Source organism: Columba livia, chromosome 20, assembly GCF_036013475.1.
Source record: "Columba livia isolate bColLiv1 breed racing homer chromosome 20, bColLiv1.pat.W.v2, whole genome shotgun sequence".
In the NCBI taxonomy this organism is placed as follows: domain Eukaryota; kingdom Metazoa; phylum Chordata; class Aves; order Columbiformes; family Columbidae; genus Columba; species Columba livia.
Genome location: NC_088621.1, coordinates 740,775 through 763,862, shown reverse-complemented (window position 1 = coordinate 763,862; position 23,088 = coordinate 740,775). Strand labels below are relative to the sequence as shown.

Below are 23,088 nucleotides of genomic sequence, written 5' to 3'. Positions count from 1 at the left end.
CACAACTCTAACACATCATTTCCATGAAAAATAATTTAAAACAAAGCCTCTCCCCTACCTGAACTCCTCCGGCTCCCCGCAGTCCCGCTGCAGAGCTCCCGCTGCAGAGCTCCCGCTGCCCGCTCAGCTGCCCCTCGTCACCCCATCACCCGAGCAGCCCCAGCTGGGCCCTGCGCTCACCCAGCGCAGCTCAGCTGGGCAGGAGCTGCTCCTCTGTCCCACCCACAACCTCCTTTCCCTCAAGGAAGGAGCTTGAGTTACTAGATGTTACTTAGAAGTGATTACTTTGAAAAGACTCCCAAGGCACAAAGAAAGCAGCCCGGCCAGGAAATTCACCTTCATGTGCACAGAGAACGGGTTGTGCAGCACACGGAGCATATTGGCACTGATAAGTATGGAACTTAGTTCTTCTGTTTGCTACTTTTGTTGGGCTCATTGGAAGCTCAGGACTCAGTGAGCCCTGGGCTTATTGAGAACTTTCTTCATAGAAAGTGCAATTGCCTTGTTTCATTTCCACTCCACCCCAAAAGGATAAAACCCCAGTTAAGCACAGTCTGCACTGGCGCTCAGGGTTACACGCTGGGTGCCCATCAGGACCGTCCTCTCTGTCCTTGTACCTGTTGTCTGATTGCTCCTGTTCTGCCATCACTGTCCACACTCCTCCATCTGTACTGTATCCTTATCTTCTATCTAAGGCTGTCCTGAGGCACACGTGAAACACACTGCAATACACGGCTCTGTTCAGGTTGGAGACTCAGCTCCTCTTTCATCAGACTCCAGCTCCTGGAGGCGAGGATGACAAGAAAATCTCACCGTAAGCTTTTTTAATATGATCATAGAGCCCTGGCAATTCTAGAGAAAGAACTAAAAGCTCTGACGGAACTACAAGGCACAGAAAGAGCCCAAGTTAAAATATAACCAGGGCAAAATATACTGCTCTCATTGCTATTTCATATTGTTGCTGTTTGCAAACCAATCTCAGTGCCTGGTGCGGATTCCCCCTGCCCGGCACGAACCCCTCGGGACCCCTGGAGTGGTGGTTGGAGCCCAAACCCACTCCACCAAACCTCACATATTTAATCCACGCCCACTTGTTTGTCTCAATATAAAGGCATCTTTTATTAAAAACAAATCAAGCACATCAGAGCATAGAATTCAAATGTACAAAGTGCTTTTGAGTTTTCTGAACTGTACTCCATAGGCTCTAACAATTCGGGTTCGAGTACCCGAATCACACAAAGCAGAATTCAGACCTGCTGCCCCACACATACGTACCCTGGAAGTGTGTGCAGCAAGTGTGAACACTTAGGAACCATTATATTATTATCTTGTTTGCAAATGTTGCTTCAGATTCAATAAGGCGTGTGACTGTATATTTCCAAGTGACACAACCATCCGTTTACTCACTTGAAAGTGAAGATAATATGCAGAGTAAAAAAATCTGATATAAATAAGTTCAAAGATAAACAGTACATTTCAAAAATAATTCAGTTCTAGCTTACATGGTAAAAAACTCTAAATTTTCTTTGTATTTACAAAAAATAGTAGTTTTATACTAGTAGAAACAGTATTAAAATAATTTGCATCTTAACTATTAAGATAATCTATTAAAAGAAATGTCAGAATAAATAGCAGCAAAAGTTAAATTTAATATTTTTTGTAATTAAGGCTGAGGTTTAGAGGTCAAATCCTACAATCGTATACATGTGTATGATGTCACATGTATAAGAAAGAGGATTTGACCCCTTGTTTTTTGAAAATAACAACAAATGTGCAAGCATTGTCTAAAACGTAGGTTGATTTGTTCTTGGACCGGCGGATTGCAAAGCTCTTACACCACTTTTGACTTCAGCTGGGAATACAGCCCCAAATATGTCTTCATGGTATCGCTTCTGGCTCTGCAAGAGACAAAAGGAGACCCAAGAGATGAGTCAAGAACGGCTCGCTCTCCCGGTGTGGCAGCTCAGTAACCGAAGGCTCTGGCACGCCGTGCCAGCGGGCGATCGCTCCTGTCCGCAAGGGATCCCGAGCGGGTCCCGCGCTGCCGGCCGAGCTCCACTAACAAAGGGGCCCCGAAGCCAGCACAGCCGGGCACGGTGCTGGCCGTGATGGGCCCCCTCACTTAAACTCGCTCCCCTCCATTGGCACCATGAAATCTCAAACCATTGGTGTTCCAGACACGGTGCAGAGCTCTTGTCCAGAGCCCTAAGAGAGACACTGCGAAAATGATAGATGTAAGACAAGAACGTGAGGTGTCTCTCTTGCACCCCAACCAAACAGAAACTATGCATCTTAAATCATGGTGGGTGGACTAAGCTGGTCACTTAAAGCTTTCCTCTCATGCGTTCTGCTGAGCAGAAGCTCACGGCAGCCCACAAGCTATTGAAGAGTCGTGTAACCCGTCCTGGAGCCCCCGCTGACGGGAACAGCGCCCCGCGTACCTTTAGCTGGAAGAAATACTCCTCTGCCTGCTGCTCGCTGAGGTTCAGCTTCTTTGCAAACATCCCTTTCAAAGTCTGAGCAACGTCCCTGGCCATGCGCACGTCTCCGCAGACATACAGGTGCCCTTCCTCCTTATGCACAAGGTTGTACACTTTGGTCTCCAGCTTGCTTTGAAGAATATCTTGGACATAAACCTTATACACAGAAAAAGGATCATTAGACAAATTTTCTTAAATGCTACTTGGGCTACTGTTTTTTCTAAAAAAGAACATTGTTAAACAGCCAAAATCTTCACTTGAGGGAGCATTCTGAAAGGAGCCAACCCCTAAGGAACAAAGGTGCCAGCCCTACCTTAGCTTGGCCAGGCTGTCTGGAGTAAGCTGTGTAGATGTCTTTCAGGACTCCCTTCCTCTTCATTTCCTCCGTTTCTTCTTTGTAGATGTGATCCATGTCTGGCTGCCGGCAGCCAAACAATAACGTCATGTCACCACCTTTGATCCCTGAAACCAACAATGGGAAGTTTTTTGTCTCTCCTGGTCAGGCCTGTGATCTCCAATGACTCTTCCCACAGAGGGCCCCGTTGTCACACAGCTGTCTGTACAGCTGTTTTCTAGTTACCCTTTCCCACCAGAGCCCTGAGAAGGAGCGTGTGTGTGTCTGTGTGTGACAGCTGGTGATCTGAGGGTCTTGCAGTAGGACTGAACCTGCCCACGTCCTTGGGGAACTCTGTGGAGTCGCCTGCTGGAGCAGGTTCCACAAAGGGGCTGATATGGGCAGGCCAAAGCGTCTCCTCTCCATCCTGCGGCCCCTGTGCAGGCCCTGGGCAGGCACTGACCGTACAGGATGGACAAGGACACACAGGCTGCTCCCTCCAAGTGAACAAACACTCCAAAGACCACCAGAAAGGTCTCGAGTGGGATGGATTAGCTGTTTCAGTGCTGTGTTCAGTTGGTCTTGGGCTGACCAATCCCTACAGGTTTGCTTGGCCAGCGTTTCTGGTGCCCCCAGCCGCAGGTTCGGTTTGGAGGACCAGGGCCGTGGCCTCCCCGGGTGCCCATGCCCACCAGTACCTTTCTTCTCCATGTCACACAGACGCTGCAGCCAGAAACTCCTGAAGGGAGCGATTCCTGTTCCTGGGCCGATCAGAATGCACGGCTTGGTTGGCTCCTCTGGGAGCTGGAATTCATTAGCACTAAAATGCAAAAATATGTTAATTAGGTCATTAGTCTAGGACTGATACCTCAATGTCAGTTTCTTGAATGATTTTGAGCAGCACAGCCTAAGTTACCAATGAGAAAACTAATGGGGCTTAACTTGGTGACAGTCGCTTCTTGTTTCCTTAGCTTGGGCTGTTCTACATCCCGACAGCGGGGATGGTGCCACATGAATAGAATTCATTCAGAATTTTCTAACGAGTTATGATCCCACTCAACATAAGCCATGAAAAAAGGTCCCATCTCTGGAAGACACGGAGTTCCCTCTCTTCCCAAAGTCAGAAATTCCAACCTACCCCCACCAATCATTTGAAAATCATATGCAAACAATGAAAAAACACTGAAGAGGCTGAACTACGAACCACCATTATTTGTGTTCTCACACACTCACCTGCGTATAAAGCATGGAACTACGTCATTGAGAGCTATTGTATTCAGCCACGTGCTGCAGACTCCATGGTGCAAAGGCCCTTGTCCATCTAACCAAAGGAAAACACCTCTGTCAGTATTCAAAAGCTCTCAGATTTTCTTAAAAAACACAGTTTAAACTTAAAATTATGTTTTAAAATAAGTGCATACCCAGTAATGATCTATAAAACAAGGATACCCTGATGATGATGCAGGACTTTAGCAAGTCCTGACACAGTATGAACATCCGCACTGCAGTACGCCATTCTGCATGTATCACCACACAAACTCTTTTATCACAGATATTCTTCATGCCATATGGCAGACACAGGTTTTCGCTGACCCACAATGCAGCCTAAATATCATCAAACTAAGAGAGAAATGAAAACCAATTCATTACCCCTTGTCCTGTAGCGTACAACCGCAACGGTCAGGTGGATCTCTCCGGGCGTCATGTCGCAGGAGGAGCTGACGGAATAGTACCTGGGCTTCAGGAGCGGCAGCTGCGTCAGCAGGAAAGCCGTGGAGACCTCGGCAGAGGGAAACTCCTCCAGGACCTCCAGGATGTTCGGGCTGTTGTGAAACTTCCACTTATTGTATTCTTCCGTGCTCTAAAAGCCAAAGGCCACCATCGCAATGTTACCATCAGTTCAGGAGTGCAGGGATATTTGAAATGTCACGTATAAATAAGATTCCTGCTTTACATTCAATTAATTACGCAGGAAAATCAGCAGAGAATTCACAAAACTTTGCCTAGACTAATGCTAGGGTTTCCTAAGGAGTTGTTTAACATTTGAAACCAGAAGCACGGAACACCTGCTGCAATGGTCTCAGACACCAGCTCTCAGTGAGGATGTAGAAGCTGAAGTAGAACGTGTTCCTCAGCCCCTTGCTGTGAGACACCCACAAAACTGCTCAGGCCCAGGTCCCAGTACCTCCTGAAGCCAACACCAGCCCTGCGGGTCACTGAAAGCAACATCCCCCTTACTCTCATGGTACCAAATTTCTGCAGCTCCCCTGCAACCCTCCGTCTGCAAACTCAGGTCTTTCAATCCCATGTGGGCAGAAGCCACCGCGAGGCAGCCGCGAGCAGCGGGCAGAGCCACCACCCAGAACCACACGGGAACCGCCAGAGCTGAAACACCTCTGGACTCCCACGCCCGAGCTGAGCCACAAGCCCACCCCTTCTCTCACTCACAAGCGCACACAACACGCAACAGAGGGATGAAAATCAAGTGCTATCACTACAAAAATTCCTTAAGCTTCTGCTACTCGATAAAGTCCAGTATCCAGCACTTCGAACACAAATGCAGCCGGAACACCTGCCTGACACAAAACTTGCAGTCTCTGCTTGTCGCCTTCCGCTGTCACCAGCTGGGAGAGGTTTTTTAGCAGCTGTTGGGAGGGTGGAGTGGTGATATCGAGCAAGTATGTCAAAGCCTCAGAGAGCGTGCAGGCCGGAATCTTCCTGTCACTTGTCCAGTAGCCACCTGGAAATGAGGGAAACAAAAGAACACTTGGCAATTCCCGTGGCATCTGACAGCTGCAGAGCTTGAAAAGCTCAGTGTCCTCCAAAACACGAGTTCGGACCGGGCTGCAGCAGGCCTGGAGCACGGCGCCTTTCTGAAAAGAGGTTCATGTGAGGCTTCTAACTTTCTGTAAGGGAAGGGTCTGATGCAGAGCATTGACTGATAACAAAGCACCGCTTTAAAATGAAAATACTTTCATTTGAGGAAATCTTCTTTCTGTGTGTCAGAATCCTATGGCTTAGCAGATCTTTCCTAATAAGATGGAAAACATGGTCATGATGTATAAGTCTATTTTAGGACTCTGATATGTAGCAACAATAAGCAAACTCTGTTGATTAATTTAATTGTGGTCAATGGCCAATTTAACAGCTGATCACAAACAGTGTCAACCTAGGACGACTCCATGAACACTGGTCTGCCAGAGTATGCAGAAGCAGAATTGAGAATTATAAGAATAACTAAAAGCATCAAAAAAATCCTACTGAAACTTAAAAAAAGGATAATAGAGCCAAATTCAATCTATAAAAAATTTCAGGAATTTTCAGAGAAATCTGTCAGACATCCTCTGTTATTTTGTCTAAGAGAACCAACTTACCAGCCACGCAGGTTTCCAGTCTGACAGCCTGATCAGCTGGAGGGGCATCCTTGACATGTGCAATGAGGCCACTGACTAATTGTGGCTGGTTGCCTGGGAAAATCCCGATATGTTCTCCGGGCAGGTAGCGCACTTCCCGACCGGCCTCGCAGGAAAGCTTCACTAGAATGGTCACTCGACTAGAGAGGGAAAAGCAGAGGTCAGACAGATCTTGGTTACGTCAACAGGATTTCCCTTGAACTGCACAGACGAGGAATAAATCTGCAGTGGCAGTTGGCAAGGGCGTACTTGTGTTCATCACCAAACTACCACACCAGCTTAGTGCTTCACGGAGACTTGAACAGATTATAGTCCAGATATGTGAAGTACTTGTATCAAAGCAAACAAGGTGCCCAAGAGCTCCCTGATCTGTCCAGTGCAGACTGGATGTGCCTGTGATCAGCCCACGAAGGAAGTGCAGCTCTGCTGGAGCTCGGTAGCTCACATCATCAGCTGTGAGGAATTCCCCTAAGAAAGCTGCACTTAGAGCAGGGCTGGGACACACCGGCCAAGGGCACTGAAGAGCCCTTCCAGACGCTATTTCTAAGACAGACGTTAGCACTGACCATGCTTTTGTACTTTGTGTACCGCCTGGTCTCTGCTCTGCGGTACAACCAAAGGCAGCAGCTTCTGGCACTACACTTTTTCCTTTTTTTTCCTGCGAAGGGGCAATTTTTCCCCCAGAAGAAGTTAAACATTTGCACAGCAAGCAAGGGAGAGGGACCATCCAGCTGACCCTCCACACTGAGGAGGTATCAAAGGGCCACATCACAAAGTTCCCTGCACTCCTAGAGACTCTTCTGGGAAGTCAGCTCCTCTCTAAGCCAGAGCCAAGAGTGTCCGTGTTCTTATGGGCTTGTGATAACGATTTACTCTACTAACAATGGCAGAGAATTCACGTCTATTTCTTAGTAGCCGTGCGGAGCAGATGTTTATAACCAGGCATGTCAGATGTTTAAGCTTTTAGTGAAATGTAGTATTGCAATATTCAAAGAATGAGGTATTGTACCTGGATTTTAAACTTTGAAGATTCCGTCTGAATTTCAGCTTCATGGGAATTACATCCTTGGCGTGAATGCTTGCAAGCGCTGTTGAGAAAAGAGGACGTGACTCGCGGCAGTTTTGGGATTACATTTTTTTAAATGTCTTCAAACAATATGCAGAAAAGAACTGACCATGCTCGCCCTAGAATGCGCTATGCTTTCAGTCAGTTATGTGTCCTATACGCTGCCTTCCCAGACTGAAAATAGCTCATCTCAGCTTTTGTCTAAAAGAACGCCAGTTCTGCTCTTCTGATGTTACTGCACTGGAAACGATAATGATTTATGCAGTGCAAACCAATGTCTTTTTCTTCTCTGACCACTGTATTGTATGAATTCTATAATCTAGCAGGACCAATATCACTTTTAGAAACCTTTACAGTTCACGCCTGTCTGAAGCGAACGGACAGCGGGAGGTAAATACCTTTAGTCAAGTCCATGGTCTGAGGGTCATGCACTACCCTGTAGCTCTTGGGGTCCCAGCGCTCAGCACAGGTGTACAGCTCAGGCAGCTGAATACTGGCTCTCCCACGGATGTTAAAAACATCACAGGCAGTCTAGAAAAAATTAAAAATAAGCCTATTCATGGTAAAAATAATATTCTTAGCATTGTCATAATCCTAATGGGAGATGCCAAGTTCCCAGGTAGCTACTGTTTACTGACTCTGTCGAGTTCACTGCTGGCAGGGGGGCCAAGGCGTTCAGGAAGGTGTCGCTCTATAGCTGTGTAACTGAAAAAACTGACCTGCTTCAAAAAATTCCGGTGTCTGATGCTACCAACCTGGTTCACACTCAGCACCCGCTCTCCAAAGGTTTTACTGAACTTTATGTGAATATTAAAAATTAACAGAAAAGGGGCCCAACTAGAAGAGGGGAGGTCAAAATTCGGATATAAATCCACGTTTGTTTTCTTTCATTTTCACCATTTTTATGGGATGCTGGTGAATACTGAAATAAAACAAGTGAATGAACTAAAATATGAGCTGACCTTGAAGGCACCGACTGCCCATGTGCGAAAGGCCTCTTCTTGCCCGTTGAGCTCATCTCCTTCCCCTATGGCCGTGAGCTGAGCAGCCCCCAGCTCCGCCAGTTTTTGGTCAATGTCATGAGCAAAGGCACAGAACTCCGGGTACATGCTGGACCCCAAACCAAACACAGCATATCTGCAGAAGGAGATAAAAAGAAGATGACTATGTTATGCTAAATGAAATGCAAATGGACTCAATCACATGCAAACCAAACAATAAAGTATTTTTACCTAATTTTTTTCCTCAGCACTTTCAGATTGAGCAAGGAGTTCTTCAAGGTCTGTATAAAAAATCATAAAATACTTAAGGTTAGAAGAATACTCTGATTTAAGACAAGAGTGAGACCCTGCGCCGTGTCTTACTCAACTACATGGGACAAATGAAAGGCTTGTCTTTGGGCCGAGCCTCATTTGAGGTGAGTATTACCTTGCCGTTATTTGGAGAATCTCCATTTCCAAAGGTGCTCGTAACCACTAAGAGAAGGGTTTCTTCTTCCAGGTCACTGATGTTGTACTCATCCATGCACAGAATCTGGAAGGTATAAAGTTCATGAGAAATTGCTAGCAGACATGAGAACCAGCACCAGTGCTGGCTGTGTCGTCAGACGCCTGCTGACCGTTCGGGGGGGATTTACCCGTCCCTACCTTGGTGCTGAAGGCACGGTTAAACAGGCTACACAGGTTGTGGGCCAGTGTTTCTGATTTCCCGGTCTCTGTTGCATAGAGTACAGTTGCCTTGGGCCTGGTTGCCATTGTTCGTCGCATGAGTGAAGATGCAAAGAGGACGGCCCTGGGGAAAAGATAAGCACAATATTTTTAATATAGCTACACGGTCATTCAGACTGATTCACAAACAAGCTGAGAAAAACTGATCTTCAGCACGGTTTTCCCTTGGAAGATTGTTCAGAAGCAATACGCTATGGATAACCCTGAATAAGAACCTTAGATAGGAATGTTACTTACCTGTAGACAGAATTGAAACAATTCAAGTGGTCCCTACTGCAATAATTATTCAAGAAAAAAGTGGAACCGAAACATCGCAAGAACAGAATAGCTGGACAAAAGCATGAAGACTCTTATTTGAACAACTTACTTTGCCAAGATGCTAAACTTTACTTCCTTTTTCTTTGGCCGCCGGGTCTCATCATGCCAGATATGTGTTTTCCATGCGTCCACCTTTTGAAAAAACAAAACAAAAGTTATGCTCCAGGTAAGAAACATAAAATACCAAATACACCATTTGCACATCTTTGAAAGGGCCAGATTAAACAGAGTCTGTAACACAATCCACTGTGTACAAACACAGGAGCAGTCTCTGTAGCATTAAATGGCATTTTCCGTGCAGCTGGAGAACTCAGCAGCACGAACAGAGCCCTCCGCAGGAGCACGGACAGTGCCTGCCCCCTGAGTCTCCCCGGGGACCTGTCACTGGCCAGGGCTTTTCACTCAGACTTCCTCAGGGCCCACCTTATCACCGGCACTGAAGAAGTTGTCTACTAGAACCACATTTTTTTGGATCAAGTGTACCTGGTAGTAATAGAAGGGAGTGAGGACATAGTTGAGCATCTCCTGGTGGAACACGGGAGTGATGCTCCCTGACATGGGAGGCACGATCCACACCCAGTCGGCCGGGCAGCCTCCCCGCGCTCGGTACTCGCTCTGCATGTACTTCATGAAGGACTCGGCAGCCGAGTGGTGATCCATGATAGTCACGTTCTGTTTCTAGAATAATTGCAAAAAGAGAGACATACATTAAAAAGACCGTCCTGTTCCTCTTCCGGATGTAAAGTAATCCTTTTGCTTCAGTTAATATTTCAAGGACTTTATATACTGCTGGGAAATAATTACTATCAGCACGATAGATACAGATCAAGGTGGACTTGAATAATCCCACTGCAATCCCAGTGATAATCTGCGCTGGGCACTGGTCCACTGGCACCGTGCTTGTATAAAGCTGTTAGAAGTGAAAGGAAAAGGGGCAGACAATATTCAGTGTCTCTCTGGGTATCACACTCTACTTACTTGGAAGCTGTAAAGCACAGCCACATTTATCTCTACAACAGCTCGGTCTTTCCATAAGGATGAAAGTTTGTTTGTTTCCAGACCCATTCTTCTTCCTACCTCCTACACGTGAAACAGAGAAAAGGGAAAAGCAAGTTTACTATGTGGAATGTAGACCTCATGATTTTTCCATCTCATCACCTTAATATGCAGCAAAAATACTGTGGAAGGTGGAAGAGTCAATCTGGTGCTGGGAAAAGTGATGGCAGCAGAAACACTTGGGATTAGAGGTAAACCCGAGTTAGGAAGTTCTGGTTCTTGAGCCTATTCTCATTTGGTAAAGCGGGGAGTAGTTCTCTCTTGGACTAAATGGTTTAAAAAGTGGCTGTATCTGGTTATAAGTCATCCTTATGAATTTGTACTGGTGAGGTGACCAAGAGCTGCAGCCAACCCCCAGGATTCCACTGCCTTGTCAGCAGCAGACTGGCACCAACCAAAACACACCTCAAATGTACAGGCAGAGCAAAAGTCCCAAATCAGCAGGATTCAGGGTAAAATCGCAGGAGAATTCCCTTTGGACAGTTTTTGGTTGGTTGGTTGGTTTACAGTGGCAGTTTCCCCATTCTGTGCAGGTATTCAGAACAGGGACTGTCAGAATACCGTAAAAACAGCCATACAGTCTGGCAGTCATAATCGTGGCAGGAATTCAAGGATACTGTGTCAGATTAGCGCTGAAGCGTCTGTGTGATACAAACGCCCCATCCAGCCCAGCGCAGACCGACGGCGGCTCTCTCCGAACGCTCCAGCCGCCAGGGCCGCTCCCCCCCCACGCCCCGCCGCAGCGGTCACCTGCAGGATGTTGTACCGCTGCACGTCGCAGAAGTCTCGCACTCCTATCTCCGTACCCATGTACCAGCCGTTGAAGGGACACGCCGTGAATTCCAGGCCTCCCACCTCAAGAAGCATGTTGGCAACAGCCGGCAGCGCGTACCACTTCAGATCCAGCTCCTTAAACCATTCATACCTGTCAAGTAAGCATTTGGATTTATTACTTTATGTGTGTTTCCTCCTTTAGGTGATAACCAGAAAAGTCCAGGAAGATAAAGAGCATTAGCTCTGGGGCAATGGCCCATGCAGCACGGGCTGCAAAGGCTCGTAGCGGTTTTCGTTTACAACGCAGTAACTGGGAATCGCCTGCTAAAGAAATGGCAGAGCAGTGTTAGAGAGCTCTGCCATCCTCAGGCCCATCCCAACGCAAACGCAAAGAAAAAAAACAGACAGAAGGCAGTAAAGGTTTGTTACGAGTGCAGCCACATCTTACACGTGTTACACTGGCATAAGAAAGGAGGATTTTTAAAATTCTGAATATAATTGAAATGCAGATTGGGAAAAAGTATTTCCAAGAAAAACGCTTTTGGCTTCCTTAATTTAAATCTCATTTCATTGTTCTAACTACCGTTTTATCTTTCAGGACAATTTACCATAATTTTATCTTAACAAAGAACTCATGAAATGACTGCCACAGGCGCGGGCGAACAACTGCCAAGGTGAGGCAGAGGCAGCAGTGCAATTATCCAAGTCTTGTGCGCTTACTTTGGATGTTCCATTGGCACTTCAAGGACAATTTCTGGAGGGATTTCAAATATTTCTGGGTCCTGGCCATTTGCTTGAAGAACAAGTGGAACTACATCAAAGCGGCCGTACTTCGGCTTCCACCCAAGCTCAATGCACAACTGTAAGGAAAGCAGGTTTCAGGGGATGTTTTAGGATTTTTTCCCCCTTGATTTGAAGACAAAGAATGTTCACCCTCTCAAACCTGCTGAGGTAAATTCTCAGTGATGAACACCAGCTCTCCCATTCAAACAATGCCAAGACACGTTGTTCAAGGGCTGACTGTGTCCCTGACTTAAGGGGAGCATTAGCTCACCCTGTTCTGAGATGGAAGGGAATATTTTATAGCAGGATTGTAAGAAATGGTTGCTTCAGCCTGCACCCAGAACCTGCAGGTGGCACATCCCATTCGCTCCTTACCGCCACACTTCCCTTCCACTCCGCAGAAACAGAACAGAGCAAGACAGACGGGAAGCAGCTCTGACTCTGTTCTGGGGGCTGTACCTGAGTGAACTCCACGCTGGCCGGGTCTCCCACAACAGACCCATCTGGCATTTGGTACCCAGCGTATCGGACCAGCTGGCTGTTCCAAACACGGAAGTCGTGTTTCCCGTCAGTCCTCTGGGGGAAGACAGTGATGGCTGACCTGCCAGAGAGACAAATCCCGTCACACCGCAGCAGCACATCAATCGCATTCCAGTTATTAGGACGTAAATTGTTACCAGCAGGAATTATTTTATAGTTCTAAAATAAACATCAGTAGAAATACAATGATTCATCCTCTCCACCCACCTCCTTCAATCTTCAAATAATCTATTTCCCCCAAGAATAATGAAAGGTTTTGCCACATCAGCCATCAAAGTTAGTACCAGGAGAATTAAGAGCAGAGATAAGTTGTCAAAATATTTGGACTATTTTAGGTCTTAGGTGGAGTTTTGAATCCAGATCTGGATGTGATTTTTGTTGTTTAAAATTCAAATGAAATAAAAGAGGCCTACCTTATGTTTCCATTGTTTGTGGCATACTGAATGTGACGACAGAGATGCTCGAACATTTCCTTTGCTGTCTTACAATCACGTGCATCAAATACCTACGTGTTTCCAAAAGACATGCAAAGAAAAACACCGATTTTGAAACAGCAGTGTAAGATCATTATTTTCCTTATGCAGATGAGGGAAGATGAAGGAAAAAAGTGAAGTGAAAAATCAGTATTTCTCAATTTAATTGTAGCTCCACTGGGAAAGGTTCATTCTAATTGTTCTAACATGTGTCATTTGAACACATAACAATCCTCCAAGGACCAAGACATGCACCTGGTTCCTATGCTAGCACTCCTACACGTGTTTTAATCCAACTATGAAGTGAGGAACTACAAAAAACTGATGATCTTCTGCTATGTGCAGGAGGCAATAGTCCTTGGTTGAAGCAACGGGCATATTTTACCAGAGTAAAGGATGTTGCTCTGATTTACAGCAGATGAGTATTTGGCCCATAACATCGAGAGTGGGAGGTTACCTGCAGGTTGGACCACTGGATCCTCCCAATGCACCTGGGCGCGTTCCGCCAGGCCTGCTTGGCAGCGAAGATCAGCTCATCCTTGGTCAGCTGGTAGGTTCCTGTTGTTTCGATCTCCTTGGTCACTGTTTCCAGTCGGGCCAGGTGTTCTTCTATTTTTGGCCTTTTGAACAGGAAACAGCCATGAAAATGAACAATGAGCATTTCAGTACTTGGAACTGATTTAAGTTGCAGACATTCCCCTTGTGTTCTGGGTCAAGAAGAGCACAGGCATTGCTGAAGCCATGAATCTTTTGAGCATCCTCTTGCACAAGCAGACTTCTATGCACACTGCGATTTGATCTGCCAGCATGCAGGGAGATTTCCAGGGAGGGGATTAGTGTCTCTGTTGGCTGAGTCATGGCAAGTCCTGATAAATACCGGTAAACCCATCCCTGTTATAAATCCATACTCTCTGAATTTGAAACAAGTCAACCTAAAGCACTCTGTGAAATCACGAAGTCAGCAATTTCACCGTGCTTCAGCTGGGAGGAGGTCGCCGTCACCTGCTGCCCACCTCCACGTCCTGTCCCCAGCGCACAGCCGTCACCTGCTGCCCCACGTTCTGTCCCCAGCGCACAGCCGTCACCTGCTGCCCCACGTTCTGTCCCCAGCACTCAGCCGTCACCTGCTGCAGCAGCCTGGGCTCCCGAGCTCCAGCAGAGAGCCCTGGGTGTTCCCGGTAAAGGGATGAGCCCAGTACATCACACTCTGCTGACGCCCAGAACTCTTCCTGGCGTCACAATTTAGGAACGACAGAGCTTACTGGTCTAATGAAGAAACTAATCTACTAGGAAGTTATGTAGTGACACCATCCTTTCACCACTCAGCACACGCATGGATTGATCACAAGCTTTCCTGTGTAAGTTTTCAGTTTCAATTTGGATTTTCTAGATTAGTTTGGAAAAAAATGCCAAATTGCAAGCAAACGAAAAGCAGAGAACAGGCTAGCTCCGGCCCAAAAGCGGGGTTATAGTCACTGGCCTCTCAAAGTTCTATTATTTGCAGACACACGGCTCTTCTGAGCAAAGTAAGGAGGATTTTGGTTCCTGAAAGGAAGTGCTGAGCAGTTCCTTTGTCAGAGAAACCAACTCTAAAATTCTTTACTTTGATAACAGAGAATGAAGTCAAAACATTAGGAAATATTTATCACAGCACAGACAAAAATTGTTTTGTTGGCTTACAGACAGAATGAAAACAGCCTGCACTGTCTGAGGGTTTCCACATTTTCAACAAGATGAAAGATCAAGGGCAGGCACGTAAGATAGTGTAAATCAACGTGATCAAATAGCCATGAGCAGAAACACAGAGCTGTGCACATGTAACGCACTGGGAGCGAGTACAGCCTGGTCTAAGACAGACTCTCAGAAAGACTCAGATGGAAGGAAGCTTTGTAGGAGAGTTCAAAGTGTCTAAAGAAGTAGCCATTACATGCCTGAGTCCCTTTGAAAGCCTGATAACGGTTCATAATGGTGTGAGCAAACATCGAATTGTCACTTGAAAGCTTGTCACGTGAAAACTGTCCCTGCAAACTCTTGGACCTCAGCCGGATGTTCCAGCTTTTCTTGCAACAAGATGTCTCTGCACCACATCCGTCTTTGGGAAACACAAACCTCATTTCTGCAGCTAGAACACCGCGCTCAGCATGCTCAGCAAGCTCATGTTGATAGGACAGAGCAAGGTTGAGAAGCAAGAGCCTGGCCTTCCAGTCTTTGGCTAAAGCCTTGAGAGTCAAAACAGAGAACAGAAGAACACAAAGATACTTGGAACAGCACAAACAAAAAGCATTGTCCACGTTATTCACGTCTGAGGCTGAGCTGAGCAGGAGCAAATCCCCTTAACACCCGCTGGTAAGGAAACAGAAGGTCACTTTCTGTAAGAGTGTCCTAACCAAGCTGCTTGCTGTGAACATACTGGAATCAACACACCCAGAAGGGACGAGGCTGAGCAATGCACTTTACATTTCTGTATCCCAAGACTTGGGATTGGTGAATAGAGCACGTGAAGTGCAGTAATAGTTTTATTTACCTTTTCTAATAGTCCTCACCTATTTTCTGAATGCCTGTTATGTATTGGGATAGCTACCAATAGCTACAAGGAAACTAAACACTCCTGTAGTCTCCCAGACAGGCAGGTAGAGGACGTTTATACCCAAATGGAAAGTGAAGTTGCTTACTCTTTAAATGAGCTGTAGTACTGCTTGACAAAGTCTATCGCCTGAGGCAAAAGCTCTTGGGGTGGAACCGGCCCATCTCTGGAACCTTTCACCAGGCCCTTGGGGGTCATGAGTGCCCCTTGGCAGGCTTTGGTCCGGCAGTTGATAACCTGAAAAACAATAACATGTCAAACCCAACGTTGCGCTCTGCATCTTTTCACAGCTATGACAAACCACTGTTCAGGTCTCCGTGTTTACCTCCTTTGCTGTCAGGTGTAGTGTATCGAGAAAGCTGGATCCATTTTCCAAGTTTCTTACTTTCACATGTCTTGGACATCCTGAAATTTGGTTTGAAGTTTTGATACCATTTGGGGGTGGGTTCTGGACGGATAAAAGATAAAAATACTGTCATGAAACCTATTAAATATCTTAAAGCTTCAGTTTTAATTTTATTTGACCCTAAAATGCTACAAATTAAATTCAAGAAACTAGGTATAAATGTGGTCTTATCTGATGTGTGCTTATTCCTTTGAGTACAAAAGTATGGAGTTAATGCACAGTTTGATATCAAATGGGAAAAAAAGGTATTTTTGCAGTGACCAAACAATATCCAGCACTGCAGACACCTTTTTAGTTGCAACAAGGTCTCTTGGTGCAGCAGACAGAGTCTCGGGAAAGCCGTGAACCAGACAGTTCTAGGGAAAGGCCATGTTTGTTACCAGAGGCTGGGTTTTCAAAGAGGAACGAAGGAATCAGGCACTCCAATCCCATGCCTCTTTTCCTTAAGTCTTACCAAAGCCTCTTGTTGTTCAGAAAAGGTGTTTCACACAGAGATGGCGCAGAAGTCCTACCCTCACGTACCCCGTTAGTCTGCACGCGAGCACTGGGCCAAGCTGTGAGCAGCAAGCACAGCCCGCGTGAACGGTTATAGTGTTGAACAACTCCAGCAACACACCTCTCTGCCATCACCGGCCTTCGCTGAGCTGGGCGCGGGCGGCATCTCTGTCTGCTTCTTGTCCACATCACACAATTTGGTATCATCATTTTCTAAGCTTTAAAAGAGAGAAAGACAATTCCGTGTAAGGCAACACAGTTTGGTTTTGTTCATTTCACCTCCAGCATCAGTAGGGAGATGCTCAGAGGTGTCTCTGAAAGACGTGCTGTGTCAACAGCCAACCACTCACACCAGTGTGAGGGCTGGAGTGGACTGGGAGTCAGTCGCACAGCTACAATCACCCTCTCCACGTCAATATGAGGGAAGGAAACAACAGGTACGGCCTGGAGAGGTAAAGGTTGAGTGTTGTTCCTGGATGCCAAACAAAGGACGACTGTACAATTATGATCTGGCCAGAACGTACTCAGAGGAATTAAACAAAAGTTGAAATCTTCAGGGCAATGTGTGGAAATCTCAGCCTGGCCCAGTCTACAGCCCATTAAGCAAATAACATACTTCTATATTAATTTCCTTTGTTTTCTGCTTTGTCTTACTTTCTGAACTCGTACTTTTTAGTTTGGATATCAGGTTTCAGAAGCTGTTCAAAATCACCCAAGAGGCATCCAGAGCACAAACTCCAAACAACCCCCCTCCGAAACCATTGAAAGGCAAAGATCTTACCCATGGATTGTCCAGTGTTTCTCCACGTTATTGTTGATATCCTGCTCTTCGGAGAACCGGTTCTTAGCAGCACGAGGTTTGAAGACAAACTGCCATGGGCACATCATTTTGTAACGCTTTATGTGTGACTTCAGTTCAGTGCTGAAATCTCGTGTGTGAGGTGGGAACAGCTCTGAGGATGAAGACAGAACAACACGGTCAGGTTTTAACCAAGAAGGTAACTCCCCTTGAAACTCCTCAGAAACTCACCAGACTAACTGATCTGATCTAATGAATTTCCTGTGTTTAAAAACAAACATCGCTTGACTGTTAGAGCAGTGGTACTAAAAATGAGAGCTCTGTCAGTGCAGTGGCACAGCCGTGCCTTAGTCTAAAATAGCGGCAAGAGAACTTCACATGTCCCCCAGGCACCTAAACCAGCAATATCAGTGTCTAAGAAAACCACACGCATGCTTTACTTCTATGAAACACACGCCCTGACACCGGGTCTGGTTTGCGTGGTTTTTAAGTTCTGTGTTGTTCAGAAGTTTGTGAAGTGTCATGAAGTGCGCTGTCAGTTCCCATCACTACGTGTCGGCAAGGAAAAAGGGTGAAAAACGTTCACGGTAACGAAAAAAGATATCGGTCTGTAAACTAACCCAAACATTTTGCCATGTATTCACCTGCCAGAAACAAATGCAGTTCTGACATTCTGAATTCTGTATTTTCTACGATATATATATATAGCACATGCTGGGATGTAACATATAGCATTTGTGTAAGAATGGACAGTTTGATCCTATTCATTTTAACATACATTGTCTGCTAACATTGGAGGTTTCCAAGAAAGTAAAGAAAATCTGCATTGCCACACATTCCTGATGTAAGTTATGTCTTATTTGGGGTTTACTTTGCTTTTTCAGTGAAGGTACAATGTACATTGCTGGGCTCCCAGGATGCTGCCTGCTGGAGAATCACGCAGGAAATCCACCCAACCGCCTGTGCAGGAACCACGAGCTGTTAGAACTCGCCAGTTACTCCATGTGAAGGAAAGAGCGTGTAACAAGCATTCTCTACAGTTACAAATAGGAACAAATCTAAATTACCACTCTCAGTAAAAAATGCTGCAGTGCGCCTGTATAAAACACGAGGGAAAGAGAGATGGAAAGAATAGAGAGAAAGGAAGAGAAATAGAAAGAGGGGGGAAAAAAAAAGAAAAAATACACAAAAAGAAAAAGGAAAAAATAATAAAAGGAAAAATAAAAATAATAATAAAAATAATAGTAAAAATGTAACAAACAAAAAAAGAAAATTAAAACGGGGAGAAGGACATTTTCCATTCACTGGCATTCAGAGTAAGAACTTGCTTGGGTTCTTTAAATACCATTTCCAATATTACCTGGTAAGTGCACAAACCTTTAAGGCAGCAGAGAGGGTGATGAGGTTTTCGGAGCAGCAGGACAGCCTGGACCCCTGTGCTTTACTCCCAGGGCGTGCGACCCCTCCTGAGCTCAGCCGGGAGCTGCGGTCGGGACGGGCGGCGCGGGCAGCGCTGCTGTGCGCGGGTGCTGCTGCGGACGGCTCCTGCCGCGCCTCCTCCTCGCCCTCCGGCTCTGCATCCCTCCCGGGAGGCAGATGCATTTTATACTCCAGGACCATGTATGCAAAACAGCAGATTAAGGCTGCCCATGGATTGCAGACAAAGGGGAATCCCAACCCGTCGGCGTTTCTTTCAGAACGGAGGGCGTGTAGCTGATGCGTGGCTGATGCGCTGCGGTGTTACACAACCTGATGAGTGAGGGAGAGCTGCGGCCGGTTCTGAGGTGACGAGCATCCCCTGCTTCCTGCACGCTGCGCTGCAGCCTTCATTCCTGCCTGCGCAGCGACGGGGACAGCGGCCGCGCTGAGGAGCTCCTGCAGCCTTGCACGTGCTCTTAGCTAAACTAACAAAATCCTGAGAGAGCTCCTACGGGTTTGATCCCGGGATGGCCATTCTCCTGTATATTACACCAGCAGCTGTAAAAGACAGTAAGCAACTTGAGGAGGAATTTAACAGAACCACAGAGCTTTAGGATATGGACCAGTAAAGGACTTTAACAGGCGATTATAACTAAGGACAGGTGTTTCAAGTTTAATGTAAATATATTACTTCCTTGCTTTTAATCAAGTATTAAAAGGTTCTTTCTCAACAGAGTATTTGCAGAATTTCTTCCTCTCCAGCACTCCGTGTTCTATCGGTTCCTGCCTGTGAGGTTTGTCCCTTTGTGCTTTTCCAGTGTACTAGAAAAGCTGGCAGCAAACTGCAGCTCCCTGAAGCAATACCTGTTCACACCGTGCTGTGTGGGTGAGCGCCACAACGAAAGCTGCATGATCGAGATGAGATTATCCAACTGATTCTCAATTTTAGACAACGCGGACATTTCCACGCTACCATGGCGGGTGCCTCGGTGCGGGTGCCTCGGTGCGGGTGCCTCGGTGCGGGTGCCTCGGTGCGGGTGACGCAGAGGCGGCCCCAGCGCTGCCCGGCAGCCCCAGCCCAGTGCGCTCCCAAGGGCTGCTGACCCAGTTATTTGCTTATATCAGCTGTAACTGTTATAAGGCAACTGTTTAGAACTGGTTTCAAATTGAGAACAATTCTTACATCTGCTGATTAACACAAGGTCAAAATTGTTAGAATGATAACTAGAGAAAGATTTACAGGTGCTGATCAAAGATCTACAGAAATAGAGCACAAGGCTGCCAGACAAACAAGGAAACACACATTCCCTCTTTATCTGCAACAGTTTTACCGGACAAGCTTGGTCAAGGCACTTTCGTCTTCTGTGTTTAGTTTCTCTATTTAAAAATCATAGAATAATTTAGGGGGGAAAAGACCTTTAAGATCACCAAGTCCAACTGTTAACCCAACACAGCCAAGCTGAACCACGTCCCTGAGCACCACGGGTGCAACCACCTCCCTGGGCAGCCCACCCCAATGCCCCACAACCTCTTCCATGAAGAAATTCCTCCTAATATCCAATCTAAATCTCCTCAGCACAACTTGAGGCCGTTTCCTCTGCTCCTGGTGCTTGTTCCTGGGGAGCAGAGCCCGACCCCCCTGGCTCCAAGCTCCTTTCAGGCAGTTCAGAGATCAGAAGGTCTCCCCTCAGCTCCTGTTCTCCAGCTGAACCCCCAGGTCCCTCAGTCTCCATCACACTTGTGCTCCAGCCCCTCACCAGCTCCGTTCCCTTCTCTCCACTCGCTCCAGCACCTCAAGGGTTTCTTGGCGTGAGGTGATCCCGCCATTCTGAGCCCCGAGCTGAGGGGCCCAGAACCACCCAGGACTGGCGGCTCTTCCTCCCCGTTCCCAGCACAGGGACAGCGGCTGCCCTGGGCCTGCTGGCCACACAGTGCTGGCACCGGCCAGGACGCTGGGGGCCTCTTGGCCACCTGGGCCAGTGTTTTTTTAAATGTGATGCCCTTCCTCTCACTGGAATTGTTACTTGACATCCCGTTGTTTAAAATATTCCAGACATCTAATTAGCAGGCAGGAATAATGCGTGAGTTGTGTGATCAAGTGCCATGTCACAAATTTCTACCTTGCTTCTGATCCACCACAGCACTTCCCAAGCTATACAGACAGTTATAGCTGCTTGAGCGTGAGTGCAGCTCTACTTATCTCAAAAGTGCCTGAGCTGAAAGGAAACTCCCCAGAACAAGGTTACACCATTCTGCACATTTGCCTTTTCCTTAGGGCTCAAATATTCTGTTTGGGTCATTCCCTTTCTTATTAAATCTGACCTCTCTTTTCTACAGAACACGGGGAATCTTAATGTCCAGTACTGTAAGAAAGAACACATCAGAGCAGAAATTAAAGTTAATACAACTATGTCCAATGGTTTCCAAGCTTTCGCTATTCAGCCTCCTTATTTCCCTGAGCTCGGGGATGGCCGGAGCCAAGGAAGGGCTATGTGGGGACTGCATACGAGAAAGGAGCTTTGGGGTGACCAGAGCAGGAGAAATTTCTTTCCCCACAGGAGCTGTTTAGAGTCGGCTGCGGTACAGCTGTTCAGCAAACTGCTTAATCACTCCAGCTTTTCAAACAGGACTTGCTCTTTTACTCACTGAAATTGATAGTGAAACACCCTCTGTATATTAAAAACACGAGAACACCATTCATTGCTTGGGTGGAGTTCAGATTAACTACATAAGTTCACTCTTCCTCCAAATATTCTAAAGTGCTCGGAAAGTTCCTCCCTCAGAAAACCAATTCCACACGTTTCCTATTTTTGCACAGCCACGTCTGCCTTTGCCACAGCAAAATGCAAGAACCAGTTGCTTTTCTTGTATTAACTCTGATGAAAGAGATGCCCTTTAGAGCAGAACGTGTAACCTATTCAGTGGCATTCCAGCCATGCTGCCTTTTGGAGTTAATACCTGGTTTGTCTCCGGAGCCGTGACGGCCCAGAGCCTCAACAACAAGCTTTCTGCAATTTCATTCAAATCAAGCCATATTCTTGGATTGACTGCAATATTCTGCATCAGCTCAAGAAGCTGTATTCTTAAAAGCACTTTAAAGAGCAGCTCTGTTTGGAAGGCGGCTCCTCTGAGATCAGGACACCTTGAGTCTTCATAGAAACATCACACTGAGCAAAGCTGGTGATAACAGCTGCTTTTCCTGACTTCGTGTAACCCCAGGAGATGATGTTCAGCTGTCCCAGCTTTTTGTAAATTACTAGTGACTTTTTTCTCACTAATTTAACTATTTTCTACTTATGTGAGACGCCTCCATGATGATCTTTCAGAAACTTTGCATATGATGTCACAAATTCAAAATGCAGCCCATAAGCACTTGCCTGTTAGAAGATTTGTTCGGGCTCCACGTGCTCCTCCCGTGCTGAGGATGAAATGCTCTGTTTGCATTTACAATCTGTCGCCTCTGCTGTTCATGCATCGCATTCTCCTGAGGAAACATCCTCTGCTTCCCGCGTTAGCCCTTCGATTGACTTCACAGCCCGAAGGGAAACGTGGAAAAGGGACTGGAAAGGGGCCCACATGGCGCCTCGTCCACCTCCCGCCCAAGCAGCAAAAGCAGCTGTAACTAAGATCTTTTTTGAACCACTTTAAAACAAGTCAGAAAGAGGGGCAGGAATCACAGCCAAACCACGGCTGGGTGGCCTGCGATGAGAACCCAGAGTAAGATTAGCGGCCAAAATGGAGCCAGATCACAAAAGAGCGTTTACATCACGGAAAGCGACTCTTGCTTTGCAGTGAGAGGCTCACTGGCTCTTTCACACGGGACCACTTTGTGGTGCAAATAACTTAACTCATGTGGCCCGTTAAGGACACTGATGCACTTCCTGTTCCCCTCCCGGGCTGAGGGGCTGTTTGCTCTGCTGGCCCGGAGGCTCCATTCACCGTCTCCAGCCCACTGTAACGACTGTAGAGGAGACACCTTTTCCCTGGCCACGCTTCAGCGTGTGTTACACACTCCAGAAGTTATTTTAAGACAAGTATTGTGTCTTTGTGCTGTATGCAGCGCCTGGTTTGATGGGCACTGAACCACAAGAAAGCCTCTCTGTACTTCTTCAGCTCAGAGGTAAATAGATACATCAATAATGACAATGGTGAGGGTTTGTAATAAACTACATCTAATTTAGAAGGTGAAAACAAAAAACCAAAAATAATTCTAAGGACACTTAGACACTTACCTTCTGGCCTTCCACACTCACACGCACAGAAAGCTGGTCCATGGAAACCAGCTCCCAGGCACCGTATGTCTTAAAATCAATATTGCCTCAGTGAAACAATGGAGCTTCTCACTAACTCTTCCTGCCTTTATGCTCTGGAACCTCAGCAGATTCACTGTCCTTATTGGAAGCTTCTGGTAGTTTCTGACA

General features: G+C 46.5%; 1 protein-coding gene across 9 annotated transcripts in view; it reads right to left on the bottom strand.

Annotated features, from left to right (window-relative positions):
* Nucleotides 1-1,097: 1,097 nt before the first annotated feature.
* The window catches only part of NOS2 (nitric oxide synthase 2), a 31,457-nt gene continuing 9,466 nt past the window's right edge, over nucleotides 1,098-23,088 (bottom strand). For 4 of the 9 annotated variants that reach the window (XM_065036602.1, XM_065036603.1, XM_065036597.1 and 1 more), the window contains 27 exons: nucleotides 18,626-23,082; nucleotides 17,231-17,402; nucleotides 16,571-16,667; nucleotides 15,874-15,996; nucleotides 15,637-15,785; nucleotides 13,422-13,584; nucleotides 12,905-12,996; nucleotides 12,411-12,552; nucleotides 11,889-12,028; nucleotides 11,145-11,319; nucleotides 10,317-10,418; nucleotides 9,822-10,016; nucleotides 9,388-9,470; nucleotides 8,940-9,084; nucleotides 8,722-8,826; nucleotides 8,526-8,575; nucleotides 8,256-8,430; nucleotides 7,692-7,824; nucleotides 7,237-7,315; nucleotides 6,189-6,367; nucleotides 5,391-5,554; nucleotides 4,465-4,675; nucleotides 4,048-4,135; nucleotides 3,513-3,634; nucleotides 2,794-2,942; nucleotides 2,442-2,636; nucleotides 1,098-1,898 (listed from right to left, as the gene is read on the bottom strand). In XM_065036602.1, coding sequence (XP_064892674.1) covers nucleotides 1,785-1,898; nucleotides 2,442-2,636; nucleotides 2,794-2,942; nucleotides 3,513-3,634; nucleotides 4,048-4,135; nucleotides 4,465-4,675; nucleotides 5,391-5,554; nucleotides 6,189-6,367; nucleotides 7,237-7,315; nucleotides 7,692-7,824; nucleotides 8,256-8,430; nucleotides 8,526-8,575; nucleotides 8,722-8,826; nucleotides 8,940-9,084; nucleotides 9,388-9,470; nucleotides 9,822-10,016; nucleotides 10,317-10,418; nucleotides 11,145-11,319; nucleotides 11,889-12,028; nucleotides 12,411-12,552; nucleotides 12,905-12,996; nucleotides 13,422-13,584; nucleotides 15,637-15,785; nucleotides 15,874-15,996; nucleotides 16,571-16,667; nucleotides 17,231-17,337 — 3,477 coding nt within the window. In that variant the 5' untranslated portion in view covers nucleotides 17,338-17,402; nucleotides 18,626-23,082 and the 3' untranslated portion in view covers nucleotides 1,098-1,784. Of the gene's footprint in view, nucleotides 1,899-2,441; nucleotides 2,637-2,793; nucleotides 2,943-3,512; nucleotides 3,635-4,047; nucleotides 4,136-4,464; nucleotides 4,676-5,390; nucleotides 5,555-6,188; nucleotides 6,368-7,236; nucleotides 7,316-7,691; nucleotides 7,825-8,255; nucleotides 8,431-8,525; nucleotides 8,576-8,721; nucleotides 8,827-8,939; nucleotides 9,085-9,387; nucleotides 9,471-9,821; nucleotides 10,017-10,316; nucleotides 10,419-11,144; nucleotides 11,320-11,888; nucleotides 12,029-12,410; nucleotides 12,553-12,904; nucleotides 12,997-13,421; nucleotides 13,585-15,073; nucleotides 15,522-15,636; nucleotides 15,786-15,873; nucleotides 15,997-16,570; nucleotides 16,668-17,230; nucleotides 17,403-18,625; nucleotides 23,083-23,088 lie in introns of those variants that run through there. The other 5 variants (XM_065036598.1, XM_065036595.1, XM_065036596.1 and 2 more) reach the window with 5 other exon arrangements.